This window comes from Anastrepha obliqua, chromosome 4, assembly GCF_027943255.1.
Source record: "Anastrepha obliqua isolate idAnaObli1 chromosome 4, idAnaObli1_1.0, whole genome shotgun sequence".
Classification (NCBI taxonomy): Eukaryota; Metazoa; Arthropoda; class Insecta; order Diptera; family Tephritidae; genus Anastrepha; species Anastrepha obliqua.
In genome coordinates this window covers 78,377,113-78,395,840 of record NC_072895.1, presented here as the reverse complement: position 1 = coordinate 78,395,840, position 18,728 = coordinate 78,377,113, and the positions used below count along the sequence as shown (strand labels likewise).

General features: G+C 37.7%; 3 protein-coding genes across 5 annotated transcripts in view; 1 reads left to right on the top strand and 2 right to left on the bottom strand.

Annotated features, from left to right (window-relative positions):
• The window catches only part of LOC129245284 (protein CBFA2T3), a 191,750-nt gene extending 186,967 nt beyond the window's left edge, over positions 1-4,783 (bottom strand). The window contains exon 1 of the mRNA XM_054883363.1: positions 4,221-4,783. The gene's annotated coding sequence lies outside the window, so the exon portion shown is untranslated. The remainder of the gene's footprint in view (positions 1-4,220) is intronic.
• A 538-nt stretch (positions 4,784-5,321) lies between these two features.
• Positions 5,322-6,541, top strand: LOC129243966 (probable 6-phosphogluconolactonase). Its single transcript, XM_054881477.1, has 3 exons — positions 5,322-5,584; positions 5,702-6,192; positions 6,258-6,541. Exons 1-3 carry the CDS (start codon positions 5,467-5,469, stop codon positions 6,360-6,362), a joined length of 714 nt encoding a protein of 237 aa, XP_054737452.1. The 5' UTR covers positions 5,322-5,466; the 3' UTR covers positions 6,363-6,541.
• The window catches only part of LOC129243965 (sodium-dependent nutrient amino acid transporter 1-like), a 40,057-nt gene continuing 27,793 nt past the window's right edge, over positions 6,465-18,728 (bottom strand). For 2 of the 3 annotated variants that reach the window (XM_054881473.1, XM_054881474.1), the window contains exons 5-9: positions 16,846-17,152; positions 7,906-8,176; positions 7,378-7,848; positions 7,036-7,312; positions 6,465-6,959 (exon numbers count right to left, since the gene is read on the bottom strand). In XM_054881473.1, coding sequence (XP_054737448.1) covers positions 6,718-6,959; positions 7,036-7,312; positions 7,378-7,848; positions 7,906-8,176; positions 16,846-17,152 — 1,568 coding nt within the window. In that variant the 3' untranslated portion in view covers positions 6,465-6,717. Of the gene's footprint in view, positions 6,960-7,035; positions 7,313-7,377; positions 7,849-7,905; positions 8,177-8,281; positions 8,580-16,845; positions 17,153-18,728 lie in introns of all 3 variants that reach the window. The other variant, XM_054881475.1, reaches the window with a different exon arrangement.

The window sequence follows — 18,728 nt, the reverse complement described above, 5'->3', positions numbered from 1 at the left end:
AAAGTAATATTTTTGTTTTATATTTATATGGTAGAGATTGAAATGTCAGATCACACATCGTGCTGTTTGGACGAAATGGTTAGCTGAGTTTTCTAGCGAAGAGGAAGGTTCAATGGATGAAGCAGATGAAGATGAACTAGAGGACAATGTCGTAGAAAGTAGCGATCATCAAACTTACTCTGAACAAGAACTTTCTTCGGCTGAAGAAGAAGCTATTATAGAGCCAGAAGCGTACGCAGAGAGAAAATCAGATGACAATAATTTTTACCTTGGCAGAGACAAAACAACAAAGTGGAAAAAATTGAGAGCTAATTTGCAGGTACGCATTCGTTCCCACAATATAATAAAACTTTTTCCTGGTCCAAAAGGTAACGCTCGAAGGGTAGCTTCGGAGATTCATTGTACGAGTATTCAACTTTTTCTAACTGACAATACGAGGGGTGCCTTGTATATGTCGGGATTTGGCAACCCTGGTGTTGCAATCTGGCAACTGACAGCTGTATCGCAAAGTTTGACATTTTTTGGCTTTTACGTACTCAGAACGTTTTGAAATACCAGCGCTATTTGTGTTGTGTACAGTAACTTAAAAGATTCATCTCGGTCCAAAAATGGAATTAAATCGTGAACATTTTCGTGCGATTATTTTTTACAACTTTCGACGTGGATTAACTCAGCAACATTGCATGAATGAATTTGATTAATTTTTTGGCCATGAAGCTCCATCAAGGACTAGTGTTTATCGATGGTATGATGAATTCAATCGTGGTCGTAGTTCACTCCAAGACGAATTTCGTGAAGGTCGTCCAAAATCAGTTGTTGTTCCGAAAACCATTGATGCTGTGCGCGAACTGATATTGCAAGATCGTCATGTGACCTATCGTGAGATTGAGACAATCTTGGGCATTAGTGGGACCAGCATACATTCAATATTGCATAAACATTTGACTGTCAAAAAAATTTGTTCGCGTTGGATCCCACACAATTTGTCAATCGCTCAAAAAAAGGCTCGTGTCGATTGGTCAAAGGAAATGCTCAAAAAATACGATCGCGGGGCTTCGAAACACGTCTATGACATCGCGACAGGTGATGAATCATGGATTGACGCGTATGAACCCGAAAGTAAACAGTATGGGTGTTTCAAGATGAGCCAAATCCAACAAAAGTTGTTCGCGCACGAAGCACTTCCAAGCAAATGGTCGCCTGTTTTTTCGGAAAAACTGGACATGTCGCAACCGTACTACTAGAACAACACAGAACAGTAAATTCTGAGTGGTACACAACCATTTGTTTGCCAGTTGCCTTCCAAGAAATTAGGAAAACCAATCGCCAAAGACGGATCACTCTTCACCAGGACAATGCGAGCTCTCACACATCGGCTCAAATAAATGCATTTTTGAGCACCCAAAATATCGAATTAATGGGTCATCCGCCGTATAGTCCTAACTTGGTACCGAATGACTTCTTTTTATTCCCGTACGTAAAAAACAAACTGAGAGGTCAACGTTTTTCGACACCTGAAGAAGCGGTTGCGGCATTCAGAATGCATGTTTTGGAGGTACTTCATTCAGAGTGGCGAAAGTGCTTCGACAATTGGTTCAAACGCATGCAAAAGTGTATAAATCTTCATGGAGAATATTTTGAAAAACAATAAAGTGATTTTCGATGATTAAAATTTGTTTTCGTTCTCTAATCCCGACATATAAAAGGCACCCCTCGTATTATTCAAAAGATAATTGATTCAACAAATATATGTATATATTGAAAAAATCCAAAACAAATTTGAAAGGGAAAGGAATAAGTGGCTTTATTGGAATTCTATTTCTAATTAGAACTTTGAGAAGTTCTAAAAAAATGCTCACAAAATATGGGATAACTCAAAAGGAGTCAGTCATCATTGAGTTACCTGACAATGAGTGAAAAGGATTTTAGATTTTTGTTAAGATGTCTAAGGTTTGATGACCTTAGAACAAGAAATGATAGGAGAGAAGTCGATAAATTTGTGCCCATCAGAGATATATTTGACATATTCGTGGCTAATTTTCAAAAAAAGTTGATTGCAAGTGAATTTTTGACAATAGATGAGCAGTTATTGGCTTTTAGAGGGGGTGATGCTCCTTTAAACAGTATATACCTAGTAAGCCGGCTAAATATGGGCTAAAGATGTTTGTGTTAGTCGATGCAAAAGTTTCTTATACATTTAATCTTGAGCCTTACGTGGGAACTCTGCTTGACGAACCATACAAGGTTAGTAATTCTCCATATGAAGTTGTTCTCCCGTTGGTGCAGCCAGTAGAAGGAGCAAACCGCAATATAACTGGCGACAACTGGTTTACCAGTGTACCACTTGTAAAGCAATTACTTAATGAAAAGAAGCTGACTTATATATATCGGTACTATGCGGAAAAATAAACGGGAAATTCCCCCTAAGTTTTTGCCAAGAAAAGACAGAGAAGAAAAAAAACAAAACCGTTGTTCTGATATCCTCAATGCATCATGATAATTCGATTGACCAAGAAAGTGGTGACAAGAAGTTACCCGAAATAATAACCTGCTATAACAAAACGATAATCGGCGTGGATTTGGTAGATCAGATGTGCGAAAAGTATAATGTAGCGAGAACAACAAATCGATGGCCAATGGTAGCATTCTACAATTTGCTAAATATATACAGGGTTTGATTGAAAAGTAATGAGACCTCCCGCGCGGAGCATCTGCCAAGCGATCAACCGAATCGGCTGGTGGGGGAAAATCATCGTTGGACCTTCTCCTTCTACGGTGCCAGTTCGCTGGCAACAGCGGTGCAATGGCGAAAATGCAGCTAATCATCTTTTTCGACTCTCGAGGCATCGTGCACAAGGAGTTTATACCTCCAAGAAGCACTGTTAACGCGGCATTTTACAAAGAAGTGCTTCTTCGGCTGAAAAACCGCGTCTCCCGGGTTCGGCCCGACCTCCTCAACAATTGGACCCTTCATCACGACAATGCGCCGGCGCGCACCGCCTTCCTCTGCACCTCTGCATTGGCCAAGATGGGGGTTCCAGTGCTTCCCCCCTCCCTACAGCCCAGACCTGTCCCCTCCGGACTTCTTCTTGCTCCCGCGCCTGAAGAAAAGAAAGCTGAAGGGGAGGCGTTTCGACTCCATCGAGGCGATCGAAAAAACAGCCGAATTGAACGCGATTCCGGCGAATGAGTTTAAAAAATGTTTCCTGCAGTGGAAGGACCGCTACCAGCGGTGTATTGACGCTCAAGGGTCCTATTTTGAAGAATATTATTTGTATAAGCCAAAAGGTTTAATAAAACTGCTTAAAAAAAATAAGGCTCATTACTTTTCAATCAAACCCTGTATATGCAATCAATGCTACTTGCGTTTATAAAGCGAAGAATCCGGAAAAAAAGATTTTATTGAAAGGATTGCTTGGAAGCTAATAACACCTTAAATTGAAGAACGATCAACCATTCCACTCGTGTCAAGAGAAGTGCGGCGCCTAGCCCGGCACTTACTTAGTTTAGAAGACCCCTTACCGCCTCCACAACCCGCGGTAAATTGTATTCGGCGAAGCTATATTTGCGCAAGGAGTCGTAATAAATCCTCCAGAAGAATTTGCCAAAAATGTAGTAAATACTTGTATGCATGCAAAGAACATATGAGAGATGTGTGCACCGCCTGTTGGGCAGAATAAAATATGCTCTATATTTGAACTATGTTTACTCTTTTGTATAGCCTTATATTTTTTTACTGGTCAGTTTGTATTAGATATAAGGTTAATTTATTATTAGAAGAATGAATTTGATTGATTTTTTTTTATTAAACACTTTAATTCCGCAAACATTTTAAAAACCTGCCATTAAACAGCTCAAAAGAACATGAATTAACTGTTTTCATTTTTTTATAACGAAATATAAGTAAAAGTAATTGTAAATATATTTTTTAGGCGTTTAATATAATATAAATAAACATTTATCAGCAAGCAAAAACATTTTTTTTATAAAATATTGGGGGATTCTGCTGTTTTCGTGGCGCCGCAATCTGATGACGGATTCTTATAGAACTCGACAAAAGAAAACGAAATGAAGAAGTAAAATTTTTTGATATCTAGCTTAGTTTTCGAGATATTGAATAAAAAAGGTCTCACAATGCCCTTTGGAACTTCACTATAATTTGCCACATTACACCATATATTTTTTAACACTTCACTAAAATTCACGAAATATACACTCACACGCGTGTTTTTACTTATTTTTATCCTTATATTCGAATTATTTTTATTAAAATAAAATGCAAATGCATTTGTCCATACAGTCACTTTCCAATTTTAAACGCGAATAAGAAGATTGGAATGACAACAGTATGGTGTTGCCGGATGCCTGCAAATGAAACAAAAATATGAACAAAAATTAAGTATTTAAGTTTAGTGTTAATGTTGGGGATGGGGGTTATTGTGCCTCCTTACTACATACACGCATATGATGTTTTAATTTTGGGTTCAATGGTTTTAACACGGAAATGAGTTCTACGCAAAAATACTGTGGATTGCGTAGCCGGAGTTGGACTGATGAGGGTTATTTTTTTGAAGCGCGGCCGAAGGCCGCCCACGCGAAAAGGAGTTCTACGCAAAAATACTGTGTTAATTAATTTAATTTTAATTACTTTATTATTTTTTGAGATACGCTTAATATCATTGTTTTTAAGTTTGAATGAGTTGTATGTTTTTATTTTAAAAATTATTTCTCAACTTAAAATTAGAGCAAAAAATACTGCAGTTTTACAATGAACCTTCTACTGAACATCTTTGCATACGAACTTCGTTTTTATTTCAGGTGTATGGCAACACCAACTTTTCGCTAAATTAGAGAACTTTAACATTAAATTACTTGAAAACTAAGCGAGATATCAAAAAATTGTACTTCTTCATTTCGTTTTCTTTTGTCGAGTTCTATAAGAATCCGCCATTAAATTGCGGCGCCACAGAAACAGCAGTATTGGCAAATATTGCAACAGAAAAATAAGTTGGACTACGAACGTAGTCCACGCTCCTAATGGAGGGCTAAAACATATTTACTGGGAGCAGTACGTGTAGATTGGAAACATTGAACTTGTAAAAAGCTTTTTTTTCATAAAACATTTCGAAAAAGCTTCTTCAGCGAAGACGTACACATACGCATCAAATCTCCAAGTGCGAGCTTATAGTCCAAAGCTTTACAAAGCTCACATGTGCGGCTTTTTCCTTCCACAAAGAATACCACATATTTGTATATACGTATAAAGCAAGGTGGAATAAATCCACCTTGGTATAAAGCTATTGGAATAGTTGCGATAGTGACAAGCAACAAGTGGTCAAAGCTTATTTGCCGGTAACTTCATACGGTAGAATCAGCTGATGGTTAAACTAGCGCACATAGATTGAAGGCGGCGGTGAATGGTTGCTCATAAATATATTTTAATAAACAGTAATTTTTGTACTTATAATGTCCACGGCAGTAGTGACCCGTAAGTTGGATGTAGTCGAGCGACTAATCAGTGAAATTTCGAATTGCGCCGAACAGGCACTCACCAAAAATGGCGTTTTTCGTGTGGGACTCTCAGGTACGCACGCACATGCTGAAGACATTAAGAAAGGTCAATGCTAATGCCCTTGGAATGTACTTATGTTAAACTACATACATACATACAAATATATGAATAAAACTGTTTATTTCAAAGGAGGCTCCATGGTAAGCTTCTTATGCGAAGCTATTCCACGAGTAAATTCTGACGTGAGCAAATGGAAATTTTTCTTCTGTGATGAACGATATGTTGACGAAACAGATCCGGAGTCTACGTATGGTATTTACAAAGCAACACTGGTGCCACAAACCAACATACACATACAACAATTTGTACCTATTAACTTGAACTTACCACTGGACGAATGTGCTGCCGATTATGAGCGGAAGATAAGAGAAGAATTTGATCTAAGTGATGAAAGTATTCCCGAATTTGATTTGCTGCTTTTGGGAATGGGGCCTGATGGGCACACCTGCTCGTTATTTCCAAATCATGCATTGCTTAATGAGAAAACTCGTTTGATTGCGCCCATCGCAGATTCACCCAAACCGCCGCCAGAGCGGGTCACCATGACCTTTCCGCTTATCAACAATGCCAAGTGTTGCATTTTTGCTATGTGTGGCTCAGGCAAGGCGGAAATTGTAAAAGTAAGTACAAGCAAACGCAAATTATTTCAATTTGAACAAACAAGAGTTTTTTTTTCTTAACTTAGCGAGTATTTGTCGATAAAGAAGACCTACCAGCTGGCAAGGTTTTACCCAATAATGGTAAACTACTTTTGATATTGGATGCTGAAGCGGGAAGATATATCCTGTAGTTTTGGCAGTTATAATGAATATGCACAATATACTCGTACATACAAAAGGCTTAAAAATTGAATCAAACGAATTTCCATTAGAATAAGACAAAGGTGATTGAGTTGTGCTTTGCATTCCTTAAATAATGTAAATACTGTATTTTCAATAAAATAGTCATGCATTTGTATGATCACATGTATTTTTTTTAGAAACACTTATTTAAAGCTTATACTGGTGATCCATCTTAGATTTACGTACATATTTTAATGGTGTTTTTTACAAAAAGTATACTTGATTCTTCTAAAACCTATAATACACAAAGTTTGGCAAGTCGTAAACAGCACCTACTGTCTTAGAAATCACATAAATAGTTAATTAACCGCAGAAATTCTTCTTGACTTTGTTCCAACAACCCGTAGTGTTTGAACTACTATCATTCGCAAGCTCTTTATTGTACTGTTCTCGAAGCAGAGGATCAGAGGGACCCCAACTGCTTACTGGTCGAAAAGCACCCCGAACTTTTTCACTTAAAGTACCGCCAGGGTGTCGGACGATAGCAACTACAGCCCATATAGGCACTTGTAGAACACCCAGTGCGGTAATAGTCCATCCCAATGCTATAAAATGAATGGGTAATAAATATTATTATTGGTGAGTATTTTAATTTAAATAATTGCATAGCATTTCACATACCATAAGCCCAATTTGGGTAGTGCACATTGTTGTAGGTGAGTGATTGATATGTCGCATAGAAGTAAATCAAAATCAACGTCATTATGCCCGGTGTGATAAGCGCCCAACACCAACGCCAATAACGCCCCACTTTATGTCCAATCATAAATTCGATGTCTTTGCAGAGTCGATCTACGCCATAAACCCAACCCAAAACATAAAGCTCCAATATGCCCAAAATTAGCGCTATCATGGAAGCACCATAAAAGTCCACCAAAGTCAAAATGAATTGACCTCCCTGAAAATTTTCCAATGAGTTAATAACTAAATTTTCATAAGTTCCAATTTTGTTTTCTTCTTTACCGGCGTTACGTAGGCCAATCCAATAAAGAAACTAATTATAGATATAGCCAAAGCACAATGCCACTGTTTAACCTGTGGGAAACTATCGCGTATCGCCGTCACTGTACACGATGTCATAGCAATATTAGAACCGATGCCGAGAATGAAGAGCATCAAAAAGAACAGTACGGAGAATATCTGTGGTAATGTTTTGAACTTGGAAATCGCATCCGGATATGAAATAAAGGCAAGGCCAGTTCCTCCTTTAACCACTGTACCAATGTCATCAGTACCAATTTCATACGCTAAGTTGCCTAGAATGCCGAATATCGTGAAGCCCGAAATTAGCGAAGTGAAAGTGTCCAAAGTGGTGACTATCATTGCATCGCGGTGGATGTTGTGGTCGAATTTATTGTACGAGGCGTACATGATGATATTGCCGAAGCAAACGGATAGGGAGTAGAAACACTGCGTAACTGCGGCATACCACACCTGGAAGAAACATTTTCTTTAATTTAACATGTTGTTACTTTCAAGTAGTTTACGCACCTTAGGGTCCAGAATCTTTCCCCAATCGGGTTTGATGAAGTAGATTATGCCGTCGGCAGAACCTGGCAAGGTGACGGCGCGTACCAATAAAACTGCCATTATCACATAGGGAAAGAGCGCCAAGAAATACGAAGCTTTGCCAGAACTTTTTACACCCCTTCTAATAACCAGAAATATTGTTGTCCACGACACCAAGAGACCCAACACCAACTCCCAGTTCGGCGCACCAATTCCATCGTCGATATTGTCTTTCTCACGCAGCACCTCCTTCCTGTGGATGTTCGATCAGAATTTTGTTAAACAAATAATAGATGACACCTTTTATATCCCACAACCAATAAGAAAAACTTTCCAGAGCCATTTAAGCAAAACTTACACAAAATAAAATTCCGAACTCGATTTAACCCGCTCCTTATTTTCCTTAGTTAGATTACCGTAAACCAAACTCCAATTTCCATCGGAAACCTTAAGCCCTTTAGAGTCTACGATTCTAGAAGCTTCGAGCCAACTATGTGGAGCTGCATCAATACAATTCGCACCCCACTCCGATCGACAATAGGACCAGGGCAGAGGATCACGGAATGATTGCACCAGATAGTATGCGATCAGCGCACAAATAGACTCGTAATAAGTAGCCAAAAGATATACCATGAAAGCCTGACCCAAGCCAATACCTTAAAAATGTTAAAGATGCAAATGAGATGTGGAAGCAATTAGGACTATATACAAGCATTAAGAATGTACTGTTATATGCAGATACGTATGTTTGGGTATGATATGCGCTACTCTATATTTCCTAATAAATTAAGAATACAAAAAGCGGAAAATGCGCCTCAAAGTTTAGTAATTGTGTGGAAAATTTCAGACAGGGTCGGTACAAAGTCTCAGGAGGAGGTTGTAAGCGTTAAACTAATTTTTCAATACCTTTATCTACAAATCAAACTTCTATGAAGTACGAGGTTGCGCAAAATTAATCACTCTAACGGAAGATTTATAATATTTGTTATACGTCAATAAAATTGTATACTTCTGCAGTATACAAACAGACAAGTAATGAAACGTCTGAAGGTGAAATTAAAGATTTTCATCACTCAAACGCATTTTTTTATTTGGTAAAAAAGTTATTCCAAAAGAAAATTATGACTAATTTTGCACCAACTTTATTTGATCTATTTATAATTAGATATATACATATATATTAGTAGGCCCCCGCACTAATTAAACTTTTCCATTGCGTATACTTTAATTTATAAGAAGAAATCAGAGCTGTCCCCCCTAACTCACGGCTCATGCCATAAAGTTGATCGAGTTAAGGCTCGTTGGGCATTCCTAAAGTACTACTAATTAAAGGGTGATTTTTTAGCTATTATATTTTTAAACAGTTGGTTTAAACAGCTGCACACGTTTCGTGTTTTGTTTGAATGTCAAACTTCTTCAGTTTGGTCTGTAATTTAACCGTGAATCGTCTTACAAACGAACAACACTTGCAAATCATTGAATTTTATTATAAAAACGCGTGTTCTGTTAAGAAAGTTTAAGATCCACTTTTTTATCGAAAAATTGTGTTCAGCGACGAAGCTCATTTTTGGTTCAATGGGTACGTAAATAAGCAGAATTGTCGATTTCGGAGTGAAGATCAGCCAGAAGAATTGCAAGAGCTACCAATGTATCCAGAAAAGGTAACAGTTTGGTGCGGTTTATGGACTGGAGGTATCATTGGACCGTATTTCTTCAAAGATGCTACGAATCGTAACGTAACTGTGAATGATGAGCGCTACCGTGAAATGATATCCAACTTTTTTTTGCCCAAAATGCAAGAGCTTGACTTGCATGACATGTGGTTTCAGCAGGACGGTGCCACATGTCACAGCGCACGCGTAACAATGGACTTGTTGAGAGGCGAGTTCGGTGAACATTTTATTTCACGTTCGGGACCTGTCAATTGGCCACCCAGATCGTGCGATATAACGCCTTTAGATTATTTTTTGTGGGGCTATGTTGAAGCTCATGTCTATTCAGACAAGCCTGCTTTAATGATCGCATTGGAAGACAACATTAAAGCATTTATATGTGAGATACCGGCCGAAACATTGGAAAGAGTATGCCAAAATTGGACTAAGCGGATGGACCATATGAAGCGTAGTCGCGGTCAACATTTGCATGAAATAATCTTCAAACATTAAGTTATATGGACTGTACTATCGATTTGAATAAAAATTTCATGCAGTTTTCTGAATTTTACGTGTGTTTTTTGTAGTTCTTATATGAGTACATTATATTTATAGCGACCGCTGTTCTATAAGCAATGGCAAATCCTCAATACTTATTTCCCATAGTGTAGCAACCTCCCAACAAGCTAGGTGACCCTGAAACTGGTATAGTGGTATACCCGCCTCGTTTGGGATTTTTCACCAGTTTTTGTGACGGCCGTACAGCGTAAAAATTATAAAAATCCTCTATCAAAATAACGAAGGATTTGCCAGCTTGTTCGAAGATATTATCTTGCGTTCTTTCTTAGGTTGTTTTTGGAAAGGAAAAGTTTAGGACAATAACCCACGAACAGTTCTTGAAGTATAAAACGGCTGCTGGAAGCTGCCGAAGACCATTGATTAATTCTAATACATTTTAAACGCATATTTTGAACACATGTATGGTACATGAACAAAATGTTTTTCGTAATAGCCGAAGCTCCTCATAAAAAAAAACAAAAAAACATATCTGCCGTGTTCGGAGTTGGCTGAAAACTGTAGTCGCTCCATTTGTGAAATAACATCAAGACGCAAGCCACAACTAGGAGGAGGAGCTCGGCCAACACCCAAAAAGGGTGTATTAGGGTAAAGCCCTAATAATTTTTCGGAAATTGAAATTATAAAAAACACTAAATCAATTAAAATTTTGCAACAATTCATGTAGCTATAAATTGTTTACAAAATTGCATTTTTTTTTAATTTAATTTATTTTTAAACTGCATTTAAAAAGTGTTTACCCATCTAACGTTTGTCGTTTAAGTTTTTTTCCGTCCTTCCTTCCATCCTCACACAAGTATATGTTGAGAAATTACTTTATTTAAAAATGTTTGAAGGCGTAGAAAAATGTATAATATTACTGAACGGTGATGATATTTTAGTAGCATGCGATATAAAAATATTGATTGAGAGGTTTTTTCCTCAGAATTAGCATTGAATGCTTTTTGAAATTAGATGAATGAAATTTTATTAACTTGCTTATTATATTAGTAGGCAATCTTACAAAGAGGCGTAATGGTATGCTTACTACATACGACTTGTATATGAACGTTCGACTGCACAATCGCACTCAAGCGGTATATGAGAACTTTCGTCAAAATGATTGTCATTGGAAACGCAGTATATATGGACGTACATATACCTCATACATATAGGAGTACATATATATGTGTATGCAAATAATAATAAATTTAAATATAATTTTGAACATAATCAATTGAAATATTCATTGCCATGTAACCAGGCTTTGAGTGTGAAATCGTATTTTCTAGTTGGTGAGTAGAGGTGTTCACTAAAAGAATGTCATATCAGCAAAATAAATTGATAGTGGCTATTTATAGATTATCTATGTATTAAAGTTATATGGGTGCATATGTAAATTACTAGTACTTTGACTTCTAGTCGGATGGTCATGGATTCTATTTTAAATTATTGTTCACGAAGGATGCATCTTGACCTTGGACAGGCAATGCCCGAGTGCATTTCTTCTTCTTCTTCTTCTTAATTGGCGCTATAACCGCTTACGCGATTTTGGCCGAGTTTAACAAAGCGCGCCAGTCGTTTCTTTCTCGTGCTAACCGGCGCCAGTTGGACACACCAAGTGAAGCCAAGTCCTTCTCCACCTGATCTTTCCAACGCAGTGGAGGCCGCCCTCTTCCTCTGCTACCACCAGCTGGTACCGCATCGAATACTTTCAAAGCCGGAGCGTTTGTATCCATTCGGACGACATGACCCAGCCAACGTAGCCGCTGGATCTTTATTCGCTGCGCTATGTCTATGTCGTCGTAAAGCTCATACAGCTCATCGTTCCATCGTCTGCGATATTCGCCGTTGCCAACGTGCAAAGGTCCAAAAATCTTACGCAGAATCTTTCTCTCGAACACTCCAAGCGTCGCTTCATCGGATGTTGTCATCGTCCAAGCTTCTGCGCCATACGTTAGGACGGGCATGATGAGAGTCTTGTAGAGTGTTAGTTTTGTTCGTCGAGAGAGGACTTTACTACTCAGTTGCCTACTTAGTCCAAAGTAGCACTTGTTGGCAAGAGAGATTCTACGTTGGATTTCAAGGCTGACATTGTTATCGGTGTTAATGCTGGTTCCTAAATAGACGAAGTCTTTTACAACCTCGAAATTATAACTGTCTACAGTGACGTGGGTGCCGATACGCGAGTGCGCCGACTGTTTGTTTGAAGACAGGAGGTACTTCGTTTTGTCCTCGTTCACCACCAAACCCATTCGCTTTGCCTCTTTATCCAGTTTGGAGAAGGCAGAACTAACAGCGCGGTTGTTAAGGCCGATGATGTCAATATCATCGGCATACGCCAACAATTGTACGCTCTTATAAAAAATTGTGCCTGAGCGATTAAGTTCTGCGGCTCGTACGATGCTCTCCAACATCAGGTTAAAGAAGTCACACGACAGCGAGTCACCCTGTCTGAAACCTCGTTTGGTATCAAACGGCTCGGAGAGGTCCTTCCCAATTCTGACGGCGCTACTGGTGTTGAGCAACGTCATCTTACATAGCCGTATTAGTTTTGCGGGGATACCAAATTCAGACATCGCGGCATACAGGTAACTCCTTTCCGTACTGTCGAATGCAGCTTTGAAATCGACGAAAAGGTGGTGTGTGTCGATTCTCCTTTCATGGGTCTTTTCCAAGATTTGGCGTATTGAGAATATTTGGTCGATGGTAGACTTTCCAGGTCTGAAGCCACACTGATAAGGTCCAATCAGTTGGTTCATTTCATTTCTACCATACTATATATATATATTATACATATATATAATTGGCGCGTACCCCCTTTTTGGGTGTTTGGCCGAGCTCCTCCTCCTATTTGTGGTGTGCGTCTTGAAGTTGTTCCACAAATGGAGGGACCTACAGTTTCAAGCCGACTCCGAACGGCAGATATTTTTATGAGGAGCTTTTTCATGGCAGAAATACACTCGGAGGTTTGCCATTGCCTGCCGAGGGGCGACCGCTATTGGAAAAATGTTTTTCTTAATTTTGGTGTTTCACCGAGATTCGAACCTACGTTCTCTCTGTGCATTCCGAATGGTAGTCACGCACCAACACATTCGGCTACGGCGGCCACCATCACTTACAGAATAATAACTGCCAAAAAATAGTAACTGATTATTTTTCACGCGTCTCACTTCTAAACTCTGCACTATTATCAATTATCTTATTGGGGAAACTTTATCGTAATTTCATATCATATTACTATGGAGACTCTTGCACAACCTTTAAGCATGATTAGCTAATTTACATTACATAGGCGAAAAATGCCGGCACATCTGCAAGAACAACATGACCTAGATTTGATCATGAGAGCACCGAGTTATGTATGTATAGTATGTACAATAACAGCAGCGCGGTATATTGCAAAGTTTTGACTGTTTGTTTATTTTTTATTTTAATAAAAATATAATTCATATATGTAAATCGAAACTTCAAACTATGTATTGTATAAAATTAAAAAAATAGTTCAACAAATTTGTATCAAAAATTTGAACCGTTTAATCAGAATTTCTAGAAGTTTTAGCAGTTTTATAGCGCATTCAATTTCGGTATTGTGCCAGTTTAGCGTGGCTCAAAATTCGCGTTGATTTTAGATCATTTTTCCTTCCATATAAAATAAATTTCGAGCATTTGTTATTTTGAAGAAAATGCATAGGGCGAACTCAATCATCTTCGCACTTCGCTACTAGACGAATTTTGCGAAGGTCGGCCAAAATCGATTGTTGTGTCAGAAAAATATATGCTGTGGGTGAAATAATATTGCAAGATTGTGACACATTATGTGTTTAAGGCATTTACTATTAGTTGCACTCATTAACATTTGACCGTCGAAAAGATTTGTTCCACGCCGCACAATTGGGCGATCTCTCAAAAAGGCTCGTGTCGATGTCTTTAAAAATTCTAAAAGTATGGGATATATATTGAAAAGCAATAAGCCATTTTTTTTTATAAATATTAATTTTTACTTGTCTATCTCAAAACTTAAACAGCAACCCTCATTCCTTGAGGACTTAACACATATAACTAGTGAATTACAGTGTTTTTGTTTTGTGGTGTAGTGGCTTAACTGAAGCTGATCGCACCTACGTGCATTGTATTGGGTAGTCGAAAAAGTTTTTTCGTATTTCTAATCAAACTTCAACTAATTTTTTTTTTATATTTATAATGAACTTTATTAAACCAAATATGTATAATACCATTTTGGTCGACCACCTTTTGCCATTTTTCTTCTAGAGGCATTATTCCATCGGTGTAAAACGTTTCTGGTTTCTCGGCGAAAAACTGAGACAAGTAATTTTCATTAAGGGAGTTCTGCATTGACCGAAACAAATGGTGCAAGGTCAGGGCTATATAGTGGATGCATCAAAACTTCCCAGCCAAGCTCTCCCAGTTTTTGCCGAGTCATCAAAGATGTGTGTGACCTAGTGTTGTCCTGATGGAAGACGACGCCCTTTCTGCTGATCAGTTCTGGCCGTTTTTTTTCGATTGCTTGCTTCAATCTCATCAGTTGTTCGCATTAAAGTGTAGAATCAATCGTTTGAGTAGGCTGGAGCAGCTCATAGTGGATGATTCCTTTCCAATCCCACCAAACACACAGCATAACCTTTCGAGGCGTCAATCCTGGCTTTTCGACCATTTGTTGAGCTTCACCACCCTTGGACCATGATCTTTTTCGCACATTATAGTCGTATTTGATTCACTTTTCGTCTCCTGTTACCATTCGCTTCAGAAATGGTTCGATTTCATTTCGTTTCAGCAAAGAATCGCAGATGTTAATTCGGTCCATTAAATTTTTCACAGACAATTCATGTGGTCCCAAACATCGAGCTTCTTTTTGTAACCAGCCTTTTTTTAATGGTTCAAAACCGTTTGATGAGGAATGTTTAGTGCCTTGGCGTTGTCATGGCAGCCTATGTGACTGTCCTGGTCAATCTTTTCCATAATTTCATTGAATTTTTCAACGATAGGTCGACCGGAGCGAGGTGCATATTTCACATCGAAATTTCCACAACTGAAGCGAGCGAACCATTACTGTGCTACACGAACTGATACAGCATCGTCTCCGTAAACTTCACAGATTTCATTGGTGGCTTGCGTGGCATTCTTCCCTTTTTTATAAAAAAATTCAAAATATAGCGAATTTCTTCATTATTTTCACTCATTTTTGAACAGCTATTACTTTTTTTCAACTTCTCCGAATTTAATTTTTTTTGGTTAAATGAAGCTTAAAATGTCACATGATATGACACAATGTGATTGGTAGCACTGGAGATAGATGACTCCAACGGCATCGATTGACAAAATACGAAAAGACTTTTTCGACTACCCAATATTTGTTTATATATACCTACATATATAGTATTCGAGTTATATGCTGTCAGTCCTCGAATATTATCGCAACTTAAATGTGATTTTTACAGAAAAAAATGTTTTCAGTTACTATCTATTTTCCATGCATGTACTTGTATGTTAAGCATGCAAAGGATCTTTCAAAAGAAGTGCTTAGATGTTATTTTAACACAAAACATGTAAAAATTTAAATTCTTTCCGGCGAAACAGCGCATTTTAGTAAATGTAATAATCTTTCTGAAATTACTCGATCGTGTTCTTCTGCTCAGATGCGGGAATTTGGTTTGTTGACAAATCCGCTCAGTGCGAAATGAGCTTCATCGCTAAAGATGACTTTGCGTGATATTTCAAAGAACCATTCACGAAATTTCGGATTGGATAATGATGTGTTGGCTTCATTTCTTGTGTTAATTGAATTTTTTATGGATCCAAATGCAAATCCTTAACTAAAATCCGGCAAACAGTCGATTATTGCCCAATTATCATTAATGCCTAATTTTTGAGAACGTCGAGATATCGCTGTTGGAGGTTGTTTAGCAGCACTTTGTGTTACAGCAACAATATTCTGAATATAACGCCCAGTTTTTGATCTGCCAGTTCTTTTCTACCCTCGACAGAGCCAGGTTCTTGAGAATTTTTCACCAACCTTTGAATTGTCGACTCATTCTCACGATTATTTCCACTAAAAAAGCACGAATTTTATTCTATGTTGTCCTTAGTGATCGATCGCTTCCACAATAAGTTTGAATAATTTTAACGCGTTACTCTGTCATGTAAAATTGTATATCCATCTACTTGGTCAACGTCAAAGATGGCATAAAAAAGGTACATTCTAGTAATTATTCACTACTGACATCTATGCGTCACTTTGGAAAGACCCTTTATGTAGTTGGCACTTCTTTATAACATTAAATTTATTGGTAATAATTACAGCGATTGTTTGTAAATATTTTGCATACAATTTTATGTGACGAGCCGTGGCAAATTTTCATTGATTAATTTAATTGTTTTGATTTATGAATGTCTCACGCAATAACTGTAAAATCGGCATCAGAAAGCTAAATGAAAAACAGCAATCAATCGTGTAAAATTAAACAGAGCGCAAAATTTGCATTGAATAAATTTTGGTAACTTATATAGCTGAAAATTACAAAAAAAAAAAATTACAACAGCAACAATGTCCCAAATGCTACGAGTATATGCGAGTATGACTGTGCTTGTGAAGTGTAAATTAGCTGAAATTATTAGCAGTCATTATGATTGAATGATGAGTTAGTAAACAAAACACAAAGCCAGTTTAATGGAACCAAATTAAAGTTAAACTCACATAAAATACAATTCCGCAGATGAAATGGTCTTGTTATGATGATATATAACATTAGGGGTTGCACTAAAGTTTGCAACCATAGCCTTGCTACTGTTTATGAACGATGCTCCTGTTGACAGTTCAATGACGGGTTCTGTTGAGGGAACTGTGCCGGATGCTATGCAGGTCTCATTCCATGCATCGTCGCATATTGTCCAAGGTAATGGTGATTTGAATGAATCAAACAGATATCGTACAATCATGCCCATAATGGCAACATAGTAGGTAGTCACAAACGAAATGGACAACACTTGGCCAATGCCAATACCTTGAAATTGACAAATTCAGTACATTCACAATTAATGAGGTACATACGTATGTAGATATTATATGTTAGTATGCGAAAAAAATATAAAATCTAATGAGGGTAAGAGAAATGCATAAAATTAAAAAAAATCAAGTATATAACGGGTGATCAATTAAGAGGAGTTTTTTTCATTTGCGTTTTTTTACAGATCGCGCGCGAGTTGTGGCAAACTGTCATCGTGGATTTGTTGAACAGCGTTTGGCATTTCATCATGGAAAGACTCACACCGCAACAACGTTTGCAAATCGTGCAAATTTATTACGAAAATAATGGTTCGGTTCGCGCGACACATCGAAGAAAATTTTGTTCAGCGATGAGGCGCATTTCTGGCTCAATAGTTACGTCAATAAGCAAAATTGCCGTATTTGGGATGAAGAGCAACCAGAACAGGTTCAAGAGCTACCTTTACACCCAAAGAAAACAACGGTCTGGTGTGGTTTATGGGCTGGTGGAATCATCGGTCCATATTTTTTCAAAAATGATGATGGCCGCAACGTAACTGTGAATGGTGCTCGCTACCGTACCATGATATCGGACTTTTTGCTACCTGAAATTGAATCTAATGATCTCTACGACATTTGGTTTCAACAAGACGGAGCCACTTGCCATACAGCTCGTGAAACAATGACTTTATTGAGAAGTCATTTCGGAGAGCAGCTGATTTCACGTTTAGGACCTGTGAGTTGGCCACCAAGATCTTGTGATATCACACCTTTGGACTTTTTTCTTTGGGGATTCGTGAAGTCCAAGGTCTATGCTGATAAACCAGCTACGATTGAAGCTCTGGAAGCCAACATTACGCGTGTTATTCACGACATACCAGTCGAAATGCTCGAACGAGTGATTGAAAATTGGGCCTTCAGAATGGACCACCTTAAGCGTAGTTGCGGCCAACATTTGAATGAAGTCATATTCATAAAGTAAATGTCAAAGAATGTCCTTTCAAATGATAGATAAAGGTTTTGAACATAATTTACATTTTTGTTTTTTTTTTAACTATTGAAAAAAGCACCTCATGATTGATCACCCGTTAGTAAATAAACGTAACTGTATATATGCATGTATGTGTCTACATCTATACATGTTGTAACTGGTCACCCTTTTGGCGTTCAATGATACGGTAACCCTATAAATGCATTACTTTATTGTTTTGCGCTTGCGCATCTACTTAATAACAATAAATTTCATATAAGTTTATATTCTTCTAGAAAATGTACATTTCTGCGTGAAGTATTGTATTATAAATACTCATTTGCGTTTTATTAAATATGCCCTTAGATACAGAGATTACTTAATAAAAGTGTTTAGCTGGTTTTAAAAACCGTAAACGGAATAAATATTTTGTACGAAAAATAAATCGACAGGCGGCTCATGCCATTGTCGTAAAATTATTGTAAATATTTTTTTTTCTTAATATTAGAATAAATAAATATCAAATTTTGTATATTTTACTTTTATTTGCAATAAATACTACTATTACTACTTATTTAGGAATGATACGAAGGTAAATACCAAACCGTTAAGCTGAACGTTTAAA

Excerpts from the sequence above, each read along its gene's own strand:
- LOC129243966 (XM_054881477.1), top strand. The coding sequence starts at position 5,467 with ATGTCCACGGCAGTAGTGACCCGTAAGTTGGATGTAGTCGAGCGACTA. Across the intron at positions 5,585-5,701 it reads TTTTCGTGTGGGACTCTCAG|GAGGCTCCATGGTAAGCTTC; the intron begins GTACGCACGCAC and ends TTTATTTCAAAG. Across the intron at positions 6,193-6,257 it reads GCAAGGCGGAAATTGTAAAA|CGAGTATTTGTCGATAAAGA; the intron begins GTAAGTACAAGC and ends TTCTTAACTTAG.